Below are 21,617 nucleotides of genomic sequence, written 5' to 3' on the forward strand. Positions count from 1 at the left end.
AAATTTAAAATAAATAAAAAAAATTTAAAAAGCAGGCAAATTTATAAAACAAACATTAATGAAATTACTAAAAAAGTTTAAATAAATTTAAATTTGATGACCCTTTTGCACGAAACAACTGTAAATTATATGGCAAAAGAAAAAAGGAGTTGAAATTGATTTTAAAAAATGTAATTAAAGGTTCAAAAAATGCAGGCAAAATTAATGCAAAATAAAATAAATAAAAATTATTAAAATTTATTATAAAAATTAAAACTAAATTAATACTAAATAAATTAAACCTAAAAATTAATTAAAGCTAAAAATAATAAAATAACAAACTATTATTCCTTGTGACATCGTCACATTGCCTGGCTGCAATTTTTAATCATATTTTTAATTTACTGTATTTAATTTAAAATATAAGTTCTTCACCTCAAATTAGTACTGTAGTATCTTGTCCCCGTGTATATATAATACTTTTTCGTTAGCAATGGAGTCGTGCCGGTCATCTATCTAACTCCTTTCAGGGGAAAATATTTGAATTGAAATAACGTGACTTTCGGTTTTCATCAGAAGTTCGTATATAGTTAATCGGAGCCTCCTGTTCCCAGTCTTTCTATATTTTGTTTGAATCTCATTTATCTAACATCTTTCTTGAGATTAAGAAAGGACAGACAGACAGACGGCCAAAAGTGGGGCATTTATAGAATTGGAAAATTAAAACAATGTTTTTAACACCTAATAGGGGCCAATTTCCCTAGAAAATCTCATGAAAGCATCGTGCCCTTTCTGTAGATTGCTTACGTGTTGTGTTGCTTTATTTCATCAACCAACATACTTATACTTCTTAAATCTAACTTATAAGTATTGGTGAAATAATAATAAAAATAAATATTTTAAGACTCTTTAATGTCTTTAAAATTTCAAAACAAATTATATTTAGCCTACCTAATTGCGCCATTTTTTTTGGATACTGTAAAAATCATAACAGAAAAATCTTCAAACAATAATTAAAAATTTCTAGAATTTTATTTATATATATTTTTATATTTCAAAAGAATAAATTAAAATTTTTAATATTTGGAAGCGTCACAGAATAAAATCATTAGCAAAATAATAATAATAATAATGAATTATCAATCATGCTAAATTAATATCATTAATCCTTTCATCTCTTGCATTTTGTGATTAATATAATACAGTATTATGATTCAAACATCATTTTAACAGGAAAAAAGTTCGATTAAATATTTTACGATTTTCAGATTACCATTAATACTTGTAACTTAAAATTCAATTATTCATTTCTGCAAAATAAGAGTATAAAAATATTCATATTTTAGTTTAATTTAGTGCAATGATCAAAAGAAAGGCAAAACCTCCAAGGAATTTATTGGATGATGACTCTACACACGAATATAGTACATTTTATTTACAATATGTACATCATTGTACTCAGAATAGTGATGGACGTGAACAGTGAGTGCACTTGAAGGCCGAGTGTGGAACATTTTGCAACGAATGGAGATATGTATTAATATACAGAAAGATAAAATTCAAACAGAGTCACAAAATGGGAGGGAGAAATGTTCCGGAATCTTCTAGAGCAATCTTCTCTTCTGAATGTCCAGTTTGTACATTTGTAGCTGTTTATACATAAGGAGTTTATTAGAAATTAAAGCATTAAAATCATAATAGATACTAATATTGGAGAATTATTTATCTTAAAATATTACCTGCTGTCTTAGAAACGGAAGAAAGCTTTTTCTCAGTTTTACCTTTCTCTTCTATCAATGCACTCGAAACAGTTGATGAAGAACAACCTACACATTAATAGAAAATTAAATGGCAATTTTTTTCTAGAATATATTCAATATAAAGAAAAAAGAGAAATTGAAAGTAGCTTACCAGATTCTATATCACGGGATGAAAGAGATTGTGATCTTCTAGAAATTCTTCCTCCGTCTTGCTTTTTTCCAGCCAACCAATTATGCTTTAGAGCTTCATCTGGGATCATTCGTAAATCTGGATTCCATCTAAATAATATTAACTGAAATATATCAGCTCTAGTAATATAACACCAGAAAATTTATCTGTAATAAAAACTTACTCTAAACATCGTGTCAGAAAATGGACAAAGTCTTCGTCACCGCATCCGATGGAAGCTGCTAATGTTTTGGAACTAGGTTTTCTCTTTTTACCTTTGCTGTTTGTGATGGAACGTGGGACTCCTTTTGAATCTGCCAAATGTTATCGTCCTTAAACTCTGTCTTTAAAAGTAATTATTTTAAATAAAATCGATGCGTACCGAAAAATAATCTCCTCCTGCTAGCAGTTTCTAAAATTTCTCCAGGAGGAGGGCCGAAGATTTCCATTACACATGCTAACTGATCAGCTTCGTTTTCACCAGGGAACAAAGGAAATCCGGTATATAATTCAGCTAAAATACAACCTAAACTCCACATATCTATAGGTGTCCCGTAAGGAAGTCCAAGAATTACCTAAAAGACAGATTAATTTTAGACTAAAATTCAATATTTACTATAATCCAATGTTTAATTTTTACCTCTGGAGATCGATAAAATCGAGACTGGATGTAAGTATATACCCTTTGATTAACGAAACAAGAACTACCAAAATCTATCACTTTAATCGAACTGCTTCCTCTATGTTTTAACAAGATATTTTCCTGCAATTAAACATGAATTTTAATAACAATATGCCGAGAAATTTATATATATGACTTAAGAATAGTAAACAGGAAGAAAAATACCGGTTTTAAATCGCAATGTATAATTTTTTCTCTATACAGGAGCCTTAAGCATTGAACAAGATAATATGCAAATCGCCGAATGAGACTCAAGCTGAATCCTTGATAGTTATTTTTCTTTATTAATTCGTATAAATTCATGCTAATGAGACAAATATAATAATTATAATTACGCCAGTAATTCAATAGCAGTTATCACTAATTCTTACCCCATTAATTCAAAGGTAATGCATAAATGATTTCGGAAGTGAAAATGATCCAACATCTGGATAATACAGTAATATCCATCCGTATCTTTCTTGGACAAGTGCTCTAGAATCTTCACTTCTACCAATGCCTGCTGATGAAATCTGCTGGTAATATTGAAAATTGCAAATTAAAATAATTGCCAAATTATTCAGAGTAGAATATTTTAAAGTTTATATAATGTCAAATAAAATATTACACGAATGACAAATTAATTTCAGATTATAAAGTTATAAACCTGGGGTACAATTAGATTTAATCAGTTGGTCCAAAAATCAACTTATCTTAATTCTCATTATCCTATACTCTAATCAAGCATCTCTTCATTTATGAAGCTGTTGCCTTTCTTCTATAAACTAACAGATGAGCCCGGCGTTGCTCGGACAAAAAGTGACGATAGCAAAGATTAAGATTATTAGATTATAGCCGATCTTACCCGTTTTCACCGAGTGCAATAATTAGGTCTCCCCCCTCTTCCGAGACTAAGTAGAAAATTTTTAGACATCTGCTTACCACAACGATATAACGATAAATAAGACTCACTGCAACCATTAACCGGTGCGTAGTACCACTAAATGATGAATAAAGATATATAAGAAGCTAGTTATATTTTTATATAACTAGCTTCTTTCGTAATTTAATTTTATATAATACATTTAAAAACATTATTCCGAGAAGAAGTCCATATAACAAAAAGTTAAAAAACTCTGCTCTAAGCTATAACATAATACCAAATAACGTGAGGCCTTACGTTATAGGCTTGTAACGCGAAACCCTAAACTGCATATAAATTTAGCTCAAGTGCAAATCCGATTCTGATAATACGGAATTTGCATAAGCGAAATAAGGTCCAGTAGTAGTTTATAATGAAGAATATAAAAAAATGAAATGTAATACTGTAATACAGTTATTTAAAGCAGCGATTCCCAACCTGTGGTACGCGTACCCCTAGGGGTACGCGATAGGTTGTTTAGGGGTACAGAAAAAAGTTAGTTATTATGGCAGAAAAATAATATATTATGTATCACAAACTAATAGTATTAAAAAATTATTAGATAAAAAATGTTCCTAGCAACAATCACAACTTTATTATACACTTTTTCTTTTAGTTTTTTTTTCTTTAATTTAAAGTTACAATATGTAAAATTAACAATACGATTACTCACTAAATTTCTTAAATGAGGGGTACATTCTAGAGATATGACATGTCACGGGGTACGCTAATGAAAAAAGGTTGGGAACCACTGATTTAAAGGAACAAATTCTAAGTTGGGCATCAGTTTCATTTCTAATAAGTTTTCATTTAATGAGTTATTTATCTATCAGATCAAATATAAAACAAGGTTTTACACAGAAGTTACTTTCTGATATGGGCATTCCAAGGAACATGTTCTGGAGATTCGGTACATCAAGATCAAGATCATTTCTATTTTTAGAAACATCCATTTCAAGTTGCAAAGAGAAAATCTAAGTAATTTTTAAATAAATTTTATTAGATTATGAATGACACTGATGGTGCGCAAATCCGTCTCGGGCTTTTTAATTAACCTATTCCAACATATAGATTACTTTGATCGTATCTATACATACAAATATTTTAAAGGCTTTCTTCTTCTCATTATGCCTTTATCCATATTCCTACATTCAATAGTTGATTATCAACCTGTACTCATACGCCCTACTACCACCTGAATGTAACAATTAGATCTTTCTTCTACCGCTAACAAAAAACCACTATCGAAATCGAAGACAAATTGTTCCTTGACTTCTATAAATTCAAAACCATTTGTAAAAAGATACTTTACTCCAAATAATTTTTTAAATATTTGTCTTATTATTGTTTTGTTATTCTCGCGTTGTTTTTTTTCACTTTGGTTTTACCGCGTAACTTTGGTTTTTTGGTTTTACCAATTTTTAACTAATTGGGATTATTGTAATGGGGGTGGCAAATATTATCCACGAGACATCGCCAAATTTAATGTAATAAATAAATAATTAATTAATATTTAGAAAGAGCGAAGATTGATAAAGCAACATTCCAAACTTTTCAACATAAAAATCTAATATTTCTGAGTGATTAATTCTAATTTCTTACACTTCATACTGGACGGAACATCGACATAGGTTTAATTTCTTCAGATACCTCGTATTTTAAAATAAAGCATCATTTCTTATTTATCAATTAAGTTTTTTCTATGTAACATACAGGATAAAACTGATTAATAACATCAATCTTAAATGATTTATAACATAGAAATTTCATAATGCTACTCGTATGTTAAGAACCATTAAAATGTTGCTTGCAAAATTGAATAATTTTAAATAAATTTTTTATTTATCGAAATTTAGGTTTCTAGATACAGACTCATTTCTTTGAAGAATTGAAAATAAAGTTTTTATGCGAAAAAAGTTACAGATTATAATATCAAAAAAAGAATAAATTTGCCAGTACAATCATCGCAATCGATATGAAAACACTATTTATGTATTGAATGAAACGAAAGTCGAAAAATCCGAATTCGATTCGATCGTTTGCCTCAACGGAACCAATCGAATTTTAGCTAATGATCGACTCGTAATCAATAGTGTAACTAGAACCGATATTAAGGGTTCTAGTTAGAAGTAGAAACCCTAGAAACCCTTAGATATTGTATGCAATAGGTACTTTTGTCATTTTCAAATCTTATTCCTGTACTTAATTTTTTCTTTATTTGTTTACTTACAGAAGTAAATGTTACAGAGGATCTCTAAAGTATCTTCCTTTGGGGTCCAGCGCCATTTAAAATATTATTGGGAGGCCGAACGTGTTCCGGCCCCTTAAAGTTGGCGCACACGCTAAGTTATAACGTAAAAAGTCCTTCATAGTACATTAAGTAATAATACGTTTAAAAACATGAGGCCTTAAACTCTCCCCACGTAGAATAAGCCCTAAGCTGTAACTACAGTATGGTGGAAAGTAATTAGGCATCGAGAAATCGATATAATTTCTATATTTTTAATGCAAGAATGATGAAAATTATTTGACACGTGCCTTAGTAAATGGAAATAGGGCTGCATATCCTAAAATTTAATGTGGGCCATCCACCAACTTCTCTGTGCGTCCGAAACCAAACCTGTGGTCATTTAAGCTTCGAATGACAATATCTTGATGGTTTCTGGATGGATGGATGCATGACGTCTCTTCACCGTAGACTTTCACATCTCTGCACTGCGATCACTGATTTCCACACCTCATAGCGTCGCAGCAATCTCTCTCGCTCCTGAACAGACAAATAGTCGGCCATATTTTTTTCCACTGCGCGTACAGCCTATCTCGGTCACTGCTCACACCACTCTCTCGATGCAACAATTATAAAATTCCATTGATTCATATAAATTTTATTATGATTGAATTATTGCAAAAATTGTAATACTGTACTGCAAAAATTATATCAATTTCTCAAAGCTTAGTTTCTTTCTACTCAGCTTGTAGTTTAGCTATGTGTAGGCTAAATCAGAAAAAAAAGCATTCAACTTATCTTGAAAATTTCGTCTTCAGTAAACAATATTTATTGTTTTATAGAATCAAATTGTACGTAAATACAACTACACAAATGATAGCATTTGTATTTGAGAGTATTACAAATTTTAGTAACTAATTTTAAAAAGTGATATTTAATATTTAATAGTCAATTTGTATCTAGAAATATTTAAATAAATAATTAGCATAAATATTTTATTTTTAGAAATTGCTAATCATTTGCATGATTTATGATAATAGTGGTAATGATATTTTAATGAATCGGTAATTTACGAAACTGCCAAGAATAAATTGCCATCTTCCTCTTCTGATGACAGAATTAGTCAGAAATTTTACCATTATGCAATTTTCACTCGTTTTATAAAAGTAAGTACAGTACACGCTTGTCAATCCGCCCTCTCAATAATCCGGCATATCCGCCGTGTAATTGCCTATGTGCTTCCATTTCCATAAAAATGTTTGTCACACTTGTTTTCCTGTTTTCGGATTTCATTTCTGTGTATAGTATTGCATATGGAGACAGGAGGGCAAACAATATGGTGGGCGGACTCTCACCATATTGTTTGCCCTCCTGTCTCCAAAAAAGAATCAGAACCAAAGGGCGATAGGTCACGTCATTCATTGCCTTCAGGCCTACACACTTTCCGACACTCTCGTTTTAATCTGGTAACTCGCTAATCCGGCAAGCTCTTGAATTTGTGTGTAAGGAGTTAAGTGTATTTATGCACTTCGTTTTTTGTTAAACAAAAACTTCTATCTGTTTTTTTCTGAATTTAAAGAATTTGTTAATTATTTTATTTTAGCGAATTATTTTATTTAATTTGATAGTAAAACTGATAGCCAAACCTCTGAAAACGGCCATTGATGATAACATAAAAAGGGTTTTTTTTTTTTATTTGGAGGTTATTTTGAATGCATTTTTTTAAGAACGTTTCTAAATATATGGGCGCTATTTAGAGGTGGCCATTGTTGAAAGACGGCTTCTATTGAAGGTTCGATTGTATTTTTTAAATAAATTTAAATGAATATCATAAATAAAGCAAATGAAAGTTCATTTGTATTTTTGCTGATTCTCAAAGAAAAATGAAATTTAACATTTAAAATAAAGTTTTGAATAGTCTACAAAAACCAGAAATTCGAATACAAATATTTAGACCGTTAAATGTTAAAAACTAAATACTACATAATATATTTTATTTTTAAAAAGTTGCTTCTTTATCAGTATTTCTCCTGCGCCTGGCAATGATCATAGATTAAAATGATTAGAAATAAATGTAAAAATAGCTGAAAAAATAACATAATCATGAAAAATTGTTTGTATTTTATCTCTCGTAAGACGTTATTAAAAATTAACTGTATTCAGTGATGAATATGTTACCTAATAGAATATTACTTCTCAATAACTCATGGAAAGATATTAAGAATTATAGTTGTAAATTTTTAACCATCATTTTTTGCTAAATTAATTGATTCTGAAATATTTAAAATTATTTTCCTACATTTCAATTTTGATTTTCTTTAAACTTTAACGTTATAAATCTCATTTTTAAAACAATAAGTTTAATAACTATATTTCACATTTATTAATATGAAATTCGAATATATTATTCTTCGTATTCTTTTTAAAACATTTATTAATCAATAATACAGTCGAACCTCTAGTAATGGCAACCTTTAAATGGCAGCCATTTGTTCAGAAACGTTTCTTTTTAAAATGCATACAAAATAACCGCAAAAACAACGGCCGTTTTTTACGTTTTCGTCAGTGGCCGTTATCAGAGGTTAAGCTGTAATAGAAATGATAGTAACAAGAAGTAATACTGAAGTTAAAAATAGTAAGGAACAATAATTGGTATTCCATTCCATGTTACATCATCTTCCTATCTGTCTTTTTAGTAGATGGAATCAAAGAAATAGAAAGATAAAAGCACAACATCTTAGTAACCTAAAATTCACCTTATTGCTTTTAACAGAAAATACTACTTTAAAGCATTTCTTCCGTAAAATGTTATTTACTATTCTTTGTAACCTTTTTATAATTTTATCTCCTACGAAATTAATTTTTCGTCGTAAATTTTAACAGACTCTAATGATTTCAACATGCATTAATCACGACTCAAATGTAATAGACGTTTAGATTGGAAGTGAATACAAACAATGATGGTTACGAAATTACTACACGCATTTATTATAAAATAGAAAACTGAAATGTAAATGTTTAGTCGAGATTATTTTGACGTTGCTGATAAAGTTTTCTTTCAAATTTACTCACGTAATTTATAATCAAAGTTAGCAGTTTGGTTTAGAAATATCTTAGGATAGACAAGTAGTTCTTTATAAAAAATTCAGAACCACTAGAAGACTTGTAATTTCTGAATGAAATATTAATATATTTCGATAGTTTTTATACGGGCAAGAGATAGCCTATAGAATACAACTATAAATAGATGGCTTTATTATTGAAGGTAGCGTGTTCTGTTTTGTATCAATAACATCGTCGGTAGTCCAATTGGATCGTTGATCTGATATTTCGCAGATAACAAATACAGTACTCATAAAAAATAGATTCTATATCTAAATGAACTTGAAACAGTAGTTCGATACAACACTATCGAATTTAAATAGATCGTGTAAATAAATGAATAATTATTTTTTTCGATTTTATTTAAATTAATTTCATATTACTCAAAATTAACTAATTTAATAAGTCAACTGATGCATATTACAGATTTATTTGTTTATATTAAGTAAGAGATCATTATAAAATGAATAAGAACGATCCGAGATGAAATAATGATACGAAGACAAGAAATAAAAACTAGAAAATAACCAGAAAAAAGAGGAAATTAAAATATAGATAAACTAAAGATACATTCGATTAAATAATAAACTAAACTAATAAATCTTGATCTTTCAAGAAATTAAAATAAACATTATAACTTTAACAACTATATTCGAAACTTTCAATTTTAATTTTAATTTTTTTTTTTTTTTTTTTTAGATTTTTCCACCTTGTGGGTACTAAGAGAATGTCTGTTTCCATACCAATAATTACTATTATCAAATAATTTCTTAGATTATTAAACGAAAAATCGGATAACGTTTAAATTTTTCCTGTTTTAAATTAATAATTTTTGAATATTTTATAATATTACAACTTTTTTAATTACCGTTATGCAGATTCGTTTTTAAATTTACATCATTGTTAATCTTTCAAATTTTTGCAAGTTTGTTCAATTAAAATCAGCATTTATTTTTAATACGCTGATATTAATAAGCAGCTAAATAAGCAGACCAGTAGCATAGTTTATTTCATATGAAACGAATTACACTATTAGTTTACTTACTTGTTGTCACTTAAAAGCACCTACGGTTTGTCATTATTTCTAACTATATTCGCTATATTCAGCAAATATATTCGAAACACATTCACTCCATTTGTGTAAAAATTATTAATACTTTAGCAGTAGTTTAATAATAAATTTCAGAGCGTAAATTAATAACAGATTAAATGTGTGAAAAATTTTAATATTGAAATTTCAGTACGTAAGTAAATAAAATTTTTCTATTGGCATCAAAAATAAATTTTCGGTAAAAAGGACAAAATCGCATTAAATATTAGAATAAAACAACTTTTGCATTGTGCATAAAATTTTTTTATTCAAGCTAAAACGTTAATTTTATTAACAGAAATTACCGGGAAAAAGTTTTAATGAATAATGAATGTAACGTTAAAAGCATTGCATAAATTATTATGTTAACCCGAGATATAATTATCCTATGCATATGATAAAACAAACCGACAGCCGAGGTAATTACGGCATTAGTCTAACGCTCTGGGAGAACCGGGATCGAATCCGGACGAGCAATCCCAGGAATTTTTAATAGGTTGTATCTCCCGTACAGTACATGCCAGTCCCCATCCCTCACCACCTATCCATCTATCCCATTATGGTTCTAACCGAATCTGTGAGGGATATGAATAGTGTCTACAGGGCGAAAGAGTTTAAAAAGAAAAAATGATAATTATAAAAACGAATAATCTGTTATATTTTTCAAGTAATTTCATATTAAAATTACATTATAAAAATTGTGGATTGAAAAATAATTTATAACTAAACCAAATAAAACGAGCAATTACTTTTAATCATATTCTTAATTTATTCAATTTAAAACATATGTCTTTCATCTCAAATTTGTAGTGTCTTGACATACACTGTACATCATACTTTTGCTGACAACAGCAGTCATGCTGGTGATCCAAGTAACTCATCCAGGAGAAATTTTTTGAATTGAATTCACGTGACTTCGGTCTAGACCGGAAAATTGTATATAGTTAATCGGGTCCTCCTGTCCTAAGCTTTTCAAATCTGGTCTTGACTTTCATCTACTAACACTTTTCCCGAGATTAATTAAGGGAAGACAGCAGACGAACGACATTTTTTTTTAAATTGTAGCTCAATAAAACATCCATTTTTACGTTACTAAAAAGTAAAAAACTTACAAATCTTTTTTCTTCTAACTTAAAAACTTTGCTGATAAATCATGTCAATTTTTTCAATTGTAATTTTTAAAATTTACGTTCAATACATAAAAAGAATTCATTTCACTTTATGCTTCACTTATAAATAAAAACAAATTACTTTTGCTGCTAAGTTATGCAAATTTTATAATAACTGAAAAATTATTAATAAACTCTCGTAATATGTCCATCCATTCTAATACCGATAGAGTTATGAATCACAAAAAAAGAAAAACACTGTATACATAGTAATGCGTAAATGAATGGAAAATATTTACATATAAATTAATAATCTCCATTAAATTTTCTAGAGAGAAGCAAATGATAACAGAATTTCATATTATATTTGAATCGATAGACAATTATAAAAGATCAATAACTGAGAGAAATTATATTTTAAAATGTTAACAATTAAAAATCTAGCATTTAACTGCGTTTAATTATTCCAAATATGGTATCCTTAATTAAGCTACTTTTCGATTAAATTTCGAGGAATAAGCAATTTCAGAAACTTGAACTAACTTGTGTTCTGATTCAGACGCAAAATTATTCAAATCAACGTTAAGAATTTAACAGAATCTAAATAAATGCCTCATTTAAAACATTTATTCCAAATATAAATATTAAAACCACAGTATAATATTCTCTATAATATTTAAACCGCATATTAGTAAATTTTATATATTCTACATGTGTTACAGCTCTATTTCTGCATTAAAATTTATACGTTTTGGAGAAACATTATTTTTTTGTAAAGGCAAACCCTTTTTTTGCATGATTTAGTAGAAATTCAAATGCATATTAATGCACGACAATTCAGAAATAAATATTTGAATTTTAAGTGCTTTCGTATTTAAAAATTTATTTATAAATTTTTCTTCTGTATCTTATATCGATTTTTATATTCTGCAGGAAAATTTGTTCTGTTTCTTCTATTTATTTTACATATATATGTAAATAGTTTACACATTTATTAAATATAGTACCTGTACGTTATCAATTTCATGAATACGAGTGAGTTAATAAGGACTATAGTAGTAAATTCCTTAAACCGCCATATTTAGTCCAATTGTTAATAGAGTGTTATATCATTTGTATGTTTTAATATTTTATATTAAAAAACACTCGTTATCGTCTCATAAACTTCTTAAGTAAATAGATACTGTATTCTGACTTAGAAATCTTGAACTTAATAGAGTAAAAACGGTTACATATGGGATCGTCATTTGAATGCGATACTCTGCATATATTGTATCTAGAAGCTGTAGTAAGAATTTATTAATTAACTTGTATAAATATGCAATGCACACGTTTTGAGTTTTTAATTGTTATTTCATGTTAAGAATGTCGTAAAATCTTTAAAATATCGAAAAATTAATAAAGAAATAAAAATCATTGGCACATTTTCTGCATAAAGCAGACTATCTATACATACAGAGAAATGATCAAGATAACAATTAAACATACATAAAAACATTATGGATACCTTATATTTTTATTGATTACGTCGCGCTTTGCTGCGATCTCAGAAGAAACGAAATTCAAGCAAACTCGTTCTAATAAAATTCAATTTACATTTTATCATTTTTATTGAAACTTATTATTGTGGCGTAGTAAACACTAGTATTGTGTTTTATTCCATCAAATTCCTTTATTAGTTGAACTAATAAAGGAATTTGATGGAAAATTTGCCATGTGTCTTTGGAATAGAACACAATACTAGTGTTTACTACGCCACAAATATAAAACAGGACACGGTTTCAAAAAGAAAAAAAAAACTTATTATTATTTTTGTACAATAAAAGAAATCAGCATCCTTCTCCTCCTCTTCCTCCTCCCATCATCATCATCATCTCTCTCCATCTCATTCTACTGCTTGATCCTCCTCTCGAATCCCTAATTCTACATTTCTCAGTATAATTCTTGTTTATTTTCAACCCACAGGATACTTTTATTAGTATATTATTACACACAAAAGCAGTATAACTTGTTCATGTAAGTCTTTAAAATTCATACATATATATAAAATAGTTTTTCTATTGTATCTATAGTATAGAAGTTTTTTTTAAATAATTTATAATTAAAAATGCATGAAATAGAATGAGTCAAAAGTCAGTTAACCATGTTATTTGCAAGCAATTCAGCAAAAAAAAAAAAAAAAGTAAAAATTTGTATTTGAATAATACAGTAAATGGTTAACTGAATTTTGGTCCACACTATAATTATATAAAGAAAAATGCTTTTTAATTAAATAAATTTTTTTAAAATATTTTATTTTATAAATTTAACAGGATTTAAAGCCTAGAATCGTACGGGAAAATCCTNACTCGTTATGATAAAATTCAATTTACATTTTATCATTTTTATTGAAACTTATTATTATTATTCATTTTCATCGGGAAAACATTTCAAAGTGTCGTTTCAATTCTATTTATTTATTGGAGTGCTTGTGGATACACGATATTTTTTTGTTTTTTCGTCTTGTGCGTACACGAATAAATCAGAAGATTTTCCAACGCGTAAGCTAACCACATACAGTTGTCCATGCGAGAAGCACAGATTCTCCAAATTTAGTCCACACACTTGCAGCGATTGTCAGAAGTGCGATATTCCCCATTTTTATATCTTTTTAATCCTTTACAATTTTAATTATTTAATTGCTCCTTCCTCTCTTCCTTGGCATGTTGTGAAATTTCTGATAGCTGAATAATAAACTGTTTTATTGTAATTTGTCTTTTTAAATTATTTTGAGTTGATATTAAAATTTGGAAAAGGGGGGATCCCTAGATCGGTAAAATAGGGAAATTTCCTCCTACAACTTCGGTTGTTGTTCGGGATACAGTTAAGGTTTTAACAAAGTTCGAGCGAATACATAATTAGCAAAAAATAGTTGAAATAAAGTGATTAAACAAAAATTATTACAATATCGTAAATAACAGTTCACAAATGCATATATAGAGATATTTTTTGGAGGGGGAAAATGGTCTTCACAATTTGAAATCGATCGAACTCACGATGAAATGCTCATATACACTCGCGCCATCTATCGTAAGATAAATGTACTATGCCAGAAACCTTCGCGAGAGTATATTAAACAACTTCCCAAAGTTTCATGGCAATCGGATAAACGGTGTGGTAATGCATGAAGGACAGACAGACAGAGACATTCATTTTTATATACATAGATTGTTATAATAATCAATAAAAATACAATTATACAAATATACATAATTATAAATTTATTTATAAATTTTTCATAATGTTTTTATGTACGTTTTATGTTTAATATTTTATTAAATGCAATAAAATAAAAACTATATAAATTATAAATTTTATATTTTTCATATTTTACATCATAATATGTAAAATATGAAATATATAATGTACAGTACATACAGTATAATGAAACATACACACAGACAGCACATATGTATGGTGTGTGTGTGTATTTAGTTATGTGGTACTGTTATAGTTTCGTTATTTTACTATAACACACACAGAATGGGATCATAATTTAAATAACAATTTGTCAATATGTTATTTAAATTATATTTTAAAGAATATGTTAGCAAAAATTTATCGTAAATCATCATAAAATTTATGAAATTAAAACGACATTTTACGTGATAAACTTTATTACACATACAAGCACACACATATTATATACATATATAAATAAAACTGTCATTCATGGAATAAAATAAATATTTATAATTATTAACATAAAAATTTCATTCATCATAATGAAATTACGAAGAGAACTATTTCAGATTACAAAAATACTTGCTGCCATCTGTTGGTAATAAGTTTCATTAAATTATATTGATTTACTTGAAAAGTGTAATTCGTTAATTAAATTTTGCAAATAAATCGATACTAATGTAAAAAATTTGAGTGTTATTTAAATCTGAGCATCTAAAATTATCTGATTTTGTTATATACCGAATTAGCAACGTAAAAACTGTAAAAATCTGTCTTAAAACTGTGAACAGAACTAAAAATATTTCATATGTTTGTGTGGAACAATTATTAAAAGAATAATTATATAATTTGTTAATCAGATTTGTTTTATCTGATTAACAAATTATATAATTATTCAAGTTTTTATTACTACAAAAGAATTTTTTTAATGTAGTTTGTTATTTATAATAAGAAAATTAGACAGATAATAAGATTTGCACAATTTTTATAATGAAATTGTTAGGGGGAAAAAAACTATAATATCCGTCACAAAATAAGAAAAATTAAATAAATAAAAAATAGCGATTTCTAACAATGATTTATTTTCAGATTCTTTTATTAAAGAGTAATTTTTAATATAAAATAATCATAATTTTATTTTTAATTAAAATATGCCGTTTTTTATGAGAAAATATTACAACGAAAGAGTTTTTCTCCTGGAATACAATTTTTATATCGTAATTACATTAAATTTTGTTTGTAAATTACATACAAAAAAGACCATGTAAACGAGCATCTATCTGAAAAGATTTTGATTGAATGGGAATAAAGTACAGTAGCTAACTAGGACCGATATTAGAGGGACCGAATTAGAAACGTGCATGTAGCCACTACAGCTGTACTATTAGATATTATATGTACTGTACCGATACATGTACAGTACGTGTGTAACATTCAAATCTTTCTCCTGTGCTTATTTCATTTTTTCTTTATTTATTTACAAAGGTAGGGGACCCATGCCTCCTGTCTGGTTACGCTGTTAGTGAAGCATCGGTACAAGACCATATAAACCATAAACATGAAAGAAATAAATTAAGTGTAATTTCGAGGAGACAAAAATAGAAAAAATTAGGTATTTTTCCTATCATGTCTCTCTCTTGATACTGTTAAATATGTAGCCTAAATTAGATTATAATGATCTAACACGGGGGTACATACTTTTTTTTTTCTGGTCGACAGATTTGGAATATATTGATTTATGGACGTCGTGAAAACTCTTTTCATAAATCGCGTTAGTTTGTGTTTATCGCATCATAATATAATCAATCATTCGAATTTTTACAGAAAGAGTGATTAATAATGAATAGCCATCTTAAAATATGACTGCCTTAATCAGAAGTGCGATTTCTGAGTTACATAATTTATTAAAATAAGTCAATTTTTAATTTTTGGTTAGTAAAAATTCATCAATTATTTTTGCCAAGCTAATTTTTAATTATTTCGTAATTTATTTCTATCGCTCCCTGAATTAATTTGACAAGAACTTTAGACAGTTTGATATACGGCTACTTACGCGTTTAAATCGAATATAATTTTAAATTTCGCTAATTTATAGTTAAAACTTGAATCTCAATTGTAAAACTCAAAGAATTGCATAATTTTCTTACGGTCTTCATTACTGACAATTTTTTGGAAATACGTGAAAATACAGGTGGTCCTAAAGTCGGTTAACCAAAATTTCTTTTTATTTAAAAAAAAGCACTTAAACAGTTTGGAACAGCTGCACGTTATTATTAATCATATGAAACTGTTCCAAACTGACTTTAATCATCTTAAAATATATCTCGGTTAACCGACTTTCGGGCCACCACATTTACAATCTAATTACAAATAAAAAAAATGCCCTACAAGCATCCGATCGATTTTTAGATCGAAATAAAAATTAATTTTAATTAATTTAACTTTGTTTAAAATATGTAAATAAATTATAAACCAATATTTATAATTCATTTACAGACTTTCTCGTAATAATATTAAAAACGACGTTATTATTATCCATTATAATAGAACAGCAGTTAGAGTTTTGCAATATTATGAAGACTTAGTTTCAGTTAATTTTCTTTTTTTTCCAATAGTAATAAACAGAGCTGGACTTTACTTCTTATGCCCTAAACTATAACCTTGGAGGGCCCTTCCTCTACATATAGTAATAATACATATTTATATAAAAATGTAAAGACCTAAGCTATAGACTTATAAAGCAGATCGTAAGCTGTAGCTTGTTTAGCTATTTCCAAATCTGGCCCTGATAATAATACTGAAACAACAACAATAGAAGAGAATTTAATTAGAAAGTTTCTGTTGTTTAGTTGTTAAACTTAGCTTTCAGGAGATATGTTTTTATAATCTTACTGCTGGCAGTAAATGGTTAATTGTGTAAATAAATCTAAAATTAATGTTTCTTAATCAATTAATCATGTTCACTAGCTGTCGTGCAACGCGTCGTTGGAAGATAGAAACAGCTATGAAAAATTCATATTCCTGTGCTATTACTTTATCCGAATCAACAATTCGTTCCAAGTTTTATTATTTATTACCTAACAAATCATGTCTTTTCTTATTTATGTAGTTTCAAATAACATTTTTATTTGAAATTATTCGTTGAAATAATTTTTAAATGGTTTAAATTTTTATAACAAAAATTTTAATAAGACTATTCTAAACATTGTAAATTTTTTAAATGATATAATTTGAATGGAGATTATATCCGATGTTATTTTAGTACCATTGAATTTAAATTGTTTGATTATTTAAATTTCTCTGTAATATATTTTTCTTGTTTAAAATTTAAAAATTTGCTTGAACTTTCCTCGCATGCAAATCAGTATATATTTTACACAAGGTGATATGCAGATCGGAAATGACATGTGATTTATGAACGAATGGATTGGATTGATGAAACAAGACAACGTAGCATTTGGGCAATCTACCAAATGAATTAGCTCCTATTTAGGTGTTAGATATGTGAAGAAAACTCCACATGGTCAGCCCGTTGGTGAGGCGCGAACCCGTGACAGTGTTCAGTGCTGTTACCCACTCGGTCACTGGGTGTAAAAATAGACCATTTATGAAGAACTTATGGGTACAGTGGTCTTATTTACGCTGTCATCGGTGGGCCTTATGAAAGAATGGAACAATTTCATTAAGAAATCAACAAGAAAAGGCACAAGAATACCTGAAAGATCATATCGTGTTGTTTCATATTTATCGTATCGTAATATCGTTTGCAATGTATCGTAAGAGAAAAATCCTAATTAGATATTTCGCAACGAAGTAACTAAGATTTATCATACTTTGCTTCAAATAAAATTCGCTAATACTGTTATACACAGTAACCTTATATGATAAATACAGTTATTTCATATATAACACTTGGAATATGAATAAAATTCTGTACTCTTTTATAATTGCATTCCATTTACTTCGTTACGATAAAAAAATAAATACAGTTCTCTTTAGAAAGGAAGACAAACTTAAAAAGAAACTTGTAGAATAAGTGAAAAAATATTAAAGAAGAAGCAATTATTTTTTAATCATATTTTTAATGTATTTAATTAAAAATATGTGCTCTCTACCTCAAATTAGTAATGTCTTGCCCCCTGTACATCAATACTTTTCCGTAAGCAACGGAGTCGTGCTGGTCATCTAACTCCTTTCAGGGAAAAAGATTTGAATTGAAATAACGTAATTTCCAGTTTGCACCATATATAGTTAATCGGATCCTTCTGCCCTTAATATTTCTATATCTGTCTTGACTTTCATCTGTCTAACTTTGTTATCAAGATTAAGGTATGACAGACGGACAGACAGTCGGATGACAATGGAAATTTATAGATCTACAATTTTTTCAAATTGCAGCCCAATAAATGAAAAAAATATTAAAGAAAGGGCAATTATTTATTATGACATCGTCAGAATACCATGCTACACTTTTTAATCATCTTTTAATTTAAAATAATCCAGCAACGAATTGCTTAACTTTCCCGCCAACATTTAATTAAAATTTTGGTGGCGCCATCTATTATCGTATTTTAATAAAAACGTTTTATATTTTTAACTACAGTATTATAAAATAGCAAAATTCTTAATTTTGAGGATATGAATGAGTTTTATAAAAAAAATTTTAAATGCTAATAACAAGTAAAATCGTCATTAAGTCCAACCCTATTGGAGATACACATGACTTCCATTATCTCACCACCCCATCGACCTTTAACCACCAAAATTTAATAGCACTAATCCCCCTAATAAACAAATCTTTCTGCATAATTTCAGAAATTTTCTATAAAAAGCGCAGTGCAGGACTTATTAATTAAGCTTCAAACGGGGTGAACAAAATTGTGTCCCCCCACACACTAACATCCAGACATACAAAAATTATCCCCGAATTTTTTTTGTATTTCTCGACGTTTTAAGGTATCCTAAATCCAAAGATCTTAAAATCTAGAGAGAGTCTTTTTTTTTTTTTTTTTTTTTTTTCTTGCCGGATCGCCATACTTTCCCTCTATTATAACAGCCTAGAAGTATTTACATGCTTTCCGATCCAGAACGGAAGTTCGTATATAGTTAATCGGGGTCTCTGGCCCCTAGTTTTCTATATCTGGTCTGAATTTTAGTGATGTCATGTCCCTGTACGTCATATTTCTCCTGATAACAATCGAATCATGCCGGTCATCTATCTAACACCGTACTCGAGAAACAGATGAACTGAAACGTGATGGGAAGTTCGTATATAGTTAATCAGAACACCGGCCCCGAAGTTTTCCATATCTGATCTCAAATTTTATCTATCCAACTCCGTTTTCGAGATTAACGAAAAACGGGCAGGCAGACAACGGACGAACGAATTGGAATGTATAGGTTTGCAATTTTCAAACTGTAGCCTAATAGATAAGTCTATCCAATTGAAATTTTAATATATGAGTTTATTGTAATAAAAATGAAAATTATCATCAGTGACAAACGAGAGAAAAAACTAGGGATTTTTTCCGAGCCCAGAGAAAACTTATGGACCCATAGTATTGAATAGTTCCTACTGATATAAATGAATATTATTTTTACTAACAAAAAATAAAATATCTAAAACTGCTTTTTATTAATAAGCATTCCATGTGTTTCATTTGTTAAAATAGAAAAGATAAACAAATAGAAAAAGGAGTTCGTTAAAAGGCTGAGGGGCTCGATCTACTCCTGGGCCCCATACAAGATCTCGATAACCCTAGTGATAAATTTTGAATTTTTTCTATAATTATACTTAATTATTATTTTAAAATGTGTATTTTTTAAAAGTACTGTAAATCAATTAACCAGAGTCGCCGATTTCTATCTTATACTTAATAACGGAAGTTTATAAATATTTTCCGATTACAGCAATCAATCTTTGATCTCAAAATATTCATCTTATGTTTGCTAAATTTTAAAGTAATGTTTATTTGTATACTTCGTTTCTGTAAGTTTATATAGATATATTCTGTATTTCTTACAGAAGGGCATGAGTCCAATAACTACTATTATTAAATAAATAAATACCCGCAAAAAACCATAATATATTTAGAAAAAATAGATCAAAGTTTATTAGGAAATAAAATTACTTGTTTTTGATTTTTATAAATTACAATGAATTTGTAATGTATACTAACAAACAATAAATTAGAAGTAAAACACTTAAATATTGTTTCTTAATAAGATCTTGTATATAGTGTTTTTTTTTAATAGAGGAGAAGGTGGTATTATGGAACACTGCGGGTATTATGGAACCACCCCATTTCGAACTGATAATAAAGGCGAACTGTAGCGGAATGTGGCTGAACTGAACTAGGCAGACATCCATAGCAAGGGGAAAACTCGTTTTACTTCAGTTAAACGGTTGTCCGTATTTAATAAGCAAATTTGTTTTTTTCAAAATTCACAAGTTTTGAATGCTAAGTGAATTTAATTATTTTTAAAATATAAATCGTGTAGTTGTAGGTTCACTGGTGCATGTATTCCGTTCCAGAGACTTAGGGGTACATATTAATCTGTGTGATGTTCACGTTTTTTAAATTTTGGTCTCGACAGACATAAGTTAATTCGAGATGGCGATGCGTGAAATACGGACCCCTTTGGTGCTTTTACAGTAATATGGAACTCAACTCCTCCGAACTCTCTCTTTGCAATCAGACATTCGTCCGGAGCAATTTGGGAAAAAGACACTAGGTAGAAAGTCTGAAAATATCGAAAAAGAGCTGCTGGAATATATATTGTTGATGGAGGTCATATTTTTCTATTATAAAAGCATTTTTGCGATAAAATACATTGGAGTAAATAATTTTGTAATTATTTAACATTTTTTGTCCTTTCCTATTTGTTTTTGGCTACATTAAAGCATTTTTTTGAAAATATACAGTAAGGTTCCATATTACCACCCGATTTTCTCTAAGCCTACTTTCGGACTTTTTGTACAAAAGCCTTCAAAAACCATACTTATAATTACACTAGCGAAAAATCCAATTAGGAACATTTAGTTTACTAGTTACCAGTACTTTTCGCACAAAAAATGTGGGTGTAGTTATGATACTTTGTTTACAATTCACTAAAATATAATTGGGGTTCCATAATACCACCTTCTCCTCTAAAGTTAAAGGCGCTCTCTTATATTCCATTTATTTTGTTAATCATAAATTTATTTTCTGATATGTTTATGCATTTTCATAATAATGTTTGCATTTTTAAATAATAAAAATTATCAGTAGATTTATTTTTATAATTGTAAAAAAAATTCAGAATTTATTACAATAAATGACAATGGTTTCCATTTATATTCAGAGACATGTGTATCAAAAAAAGTTAAACAGACT

General features: G+C 28.4%; 1 protein-coding gene across 2 annotated transcripts in view; it reads right to left on the reverse strand.

Annotated features, from left to right (window-relative positions):
* Positions 1-1,093: 1,093 nt before the first annotated feature.
* Positions 1,094-21,617, reverse strand: part of LOC111637873 (dual specificity tyrosine-phosphorylation-regulated kinase 4-like) — an 88,489-nt gene continuing 67,965 nt past the window's right edge. The window contains exons 5-12 of one of the 2 annotated variants that reach the window (XM_023383466.1): positions 2,962-3,102; positions 2,756-2,894; positions 2,549-2,671; positions 2,291-2,483; positions 2,093-2,222; positions 1,891-2,018; positions 1,719-1,805; positions 1,094-1,628 (exon numbers count right to left, since the gene is read on the reverse strand). In XM_023383466.1, coding sequence (XP_023239234.1) covers positions 1,549-1,628; positions 1,719-1,805; positions 1,891-2,018; positions 2,093-2,222; positions 2,291-2,483; positions 2,549-2,671; positions 2,756-2,894; positions 2,962-3,102 — 1,021 coding nt within the window. In that variant the 3' untranslated portion in view covers positions 1,094-1,548. Of the gene's footprint in view, positions 1,629-1,718; positions 1,806-1,890; positions 2,019-2,092; positions 2,223-2,290; positions 2,484-2,548; positions 2,672-2,755; positions 2,895-2,961; positions 3,106-21,617 lie in introns of both variants that reach the window. The other variant, XM_023383465.1, reaches the window with a different exon arrangement.

Source organism: Centruroides sculpturatus, unplaced genomic scaffold (assembly GCF_000671375.1).
Source record: "Centruroides sculpturatus isolate CEXI.00-Female unplaced genomic scaffold, Cexi_2.0 scaffold1039, whole genome shotgun sequence".
NCBI lineage: Eukaryota > Metazoa > Arthropoda > Arachnida > Scorpiones > Buthidae > Centruroides > Centruroides sculpturatus.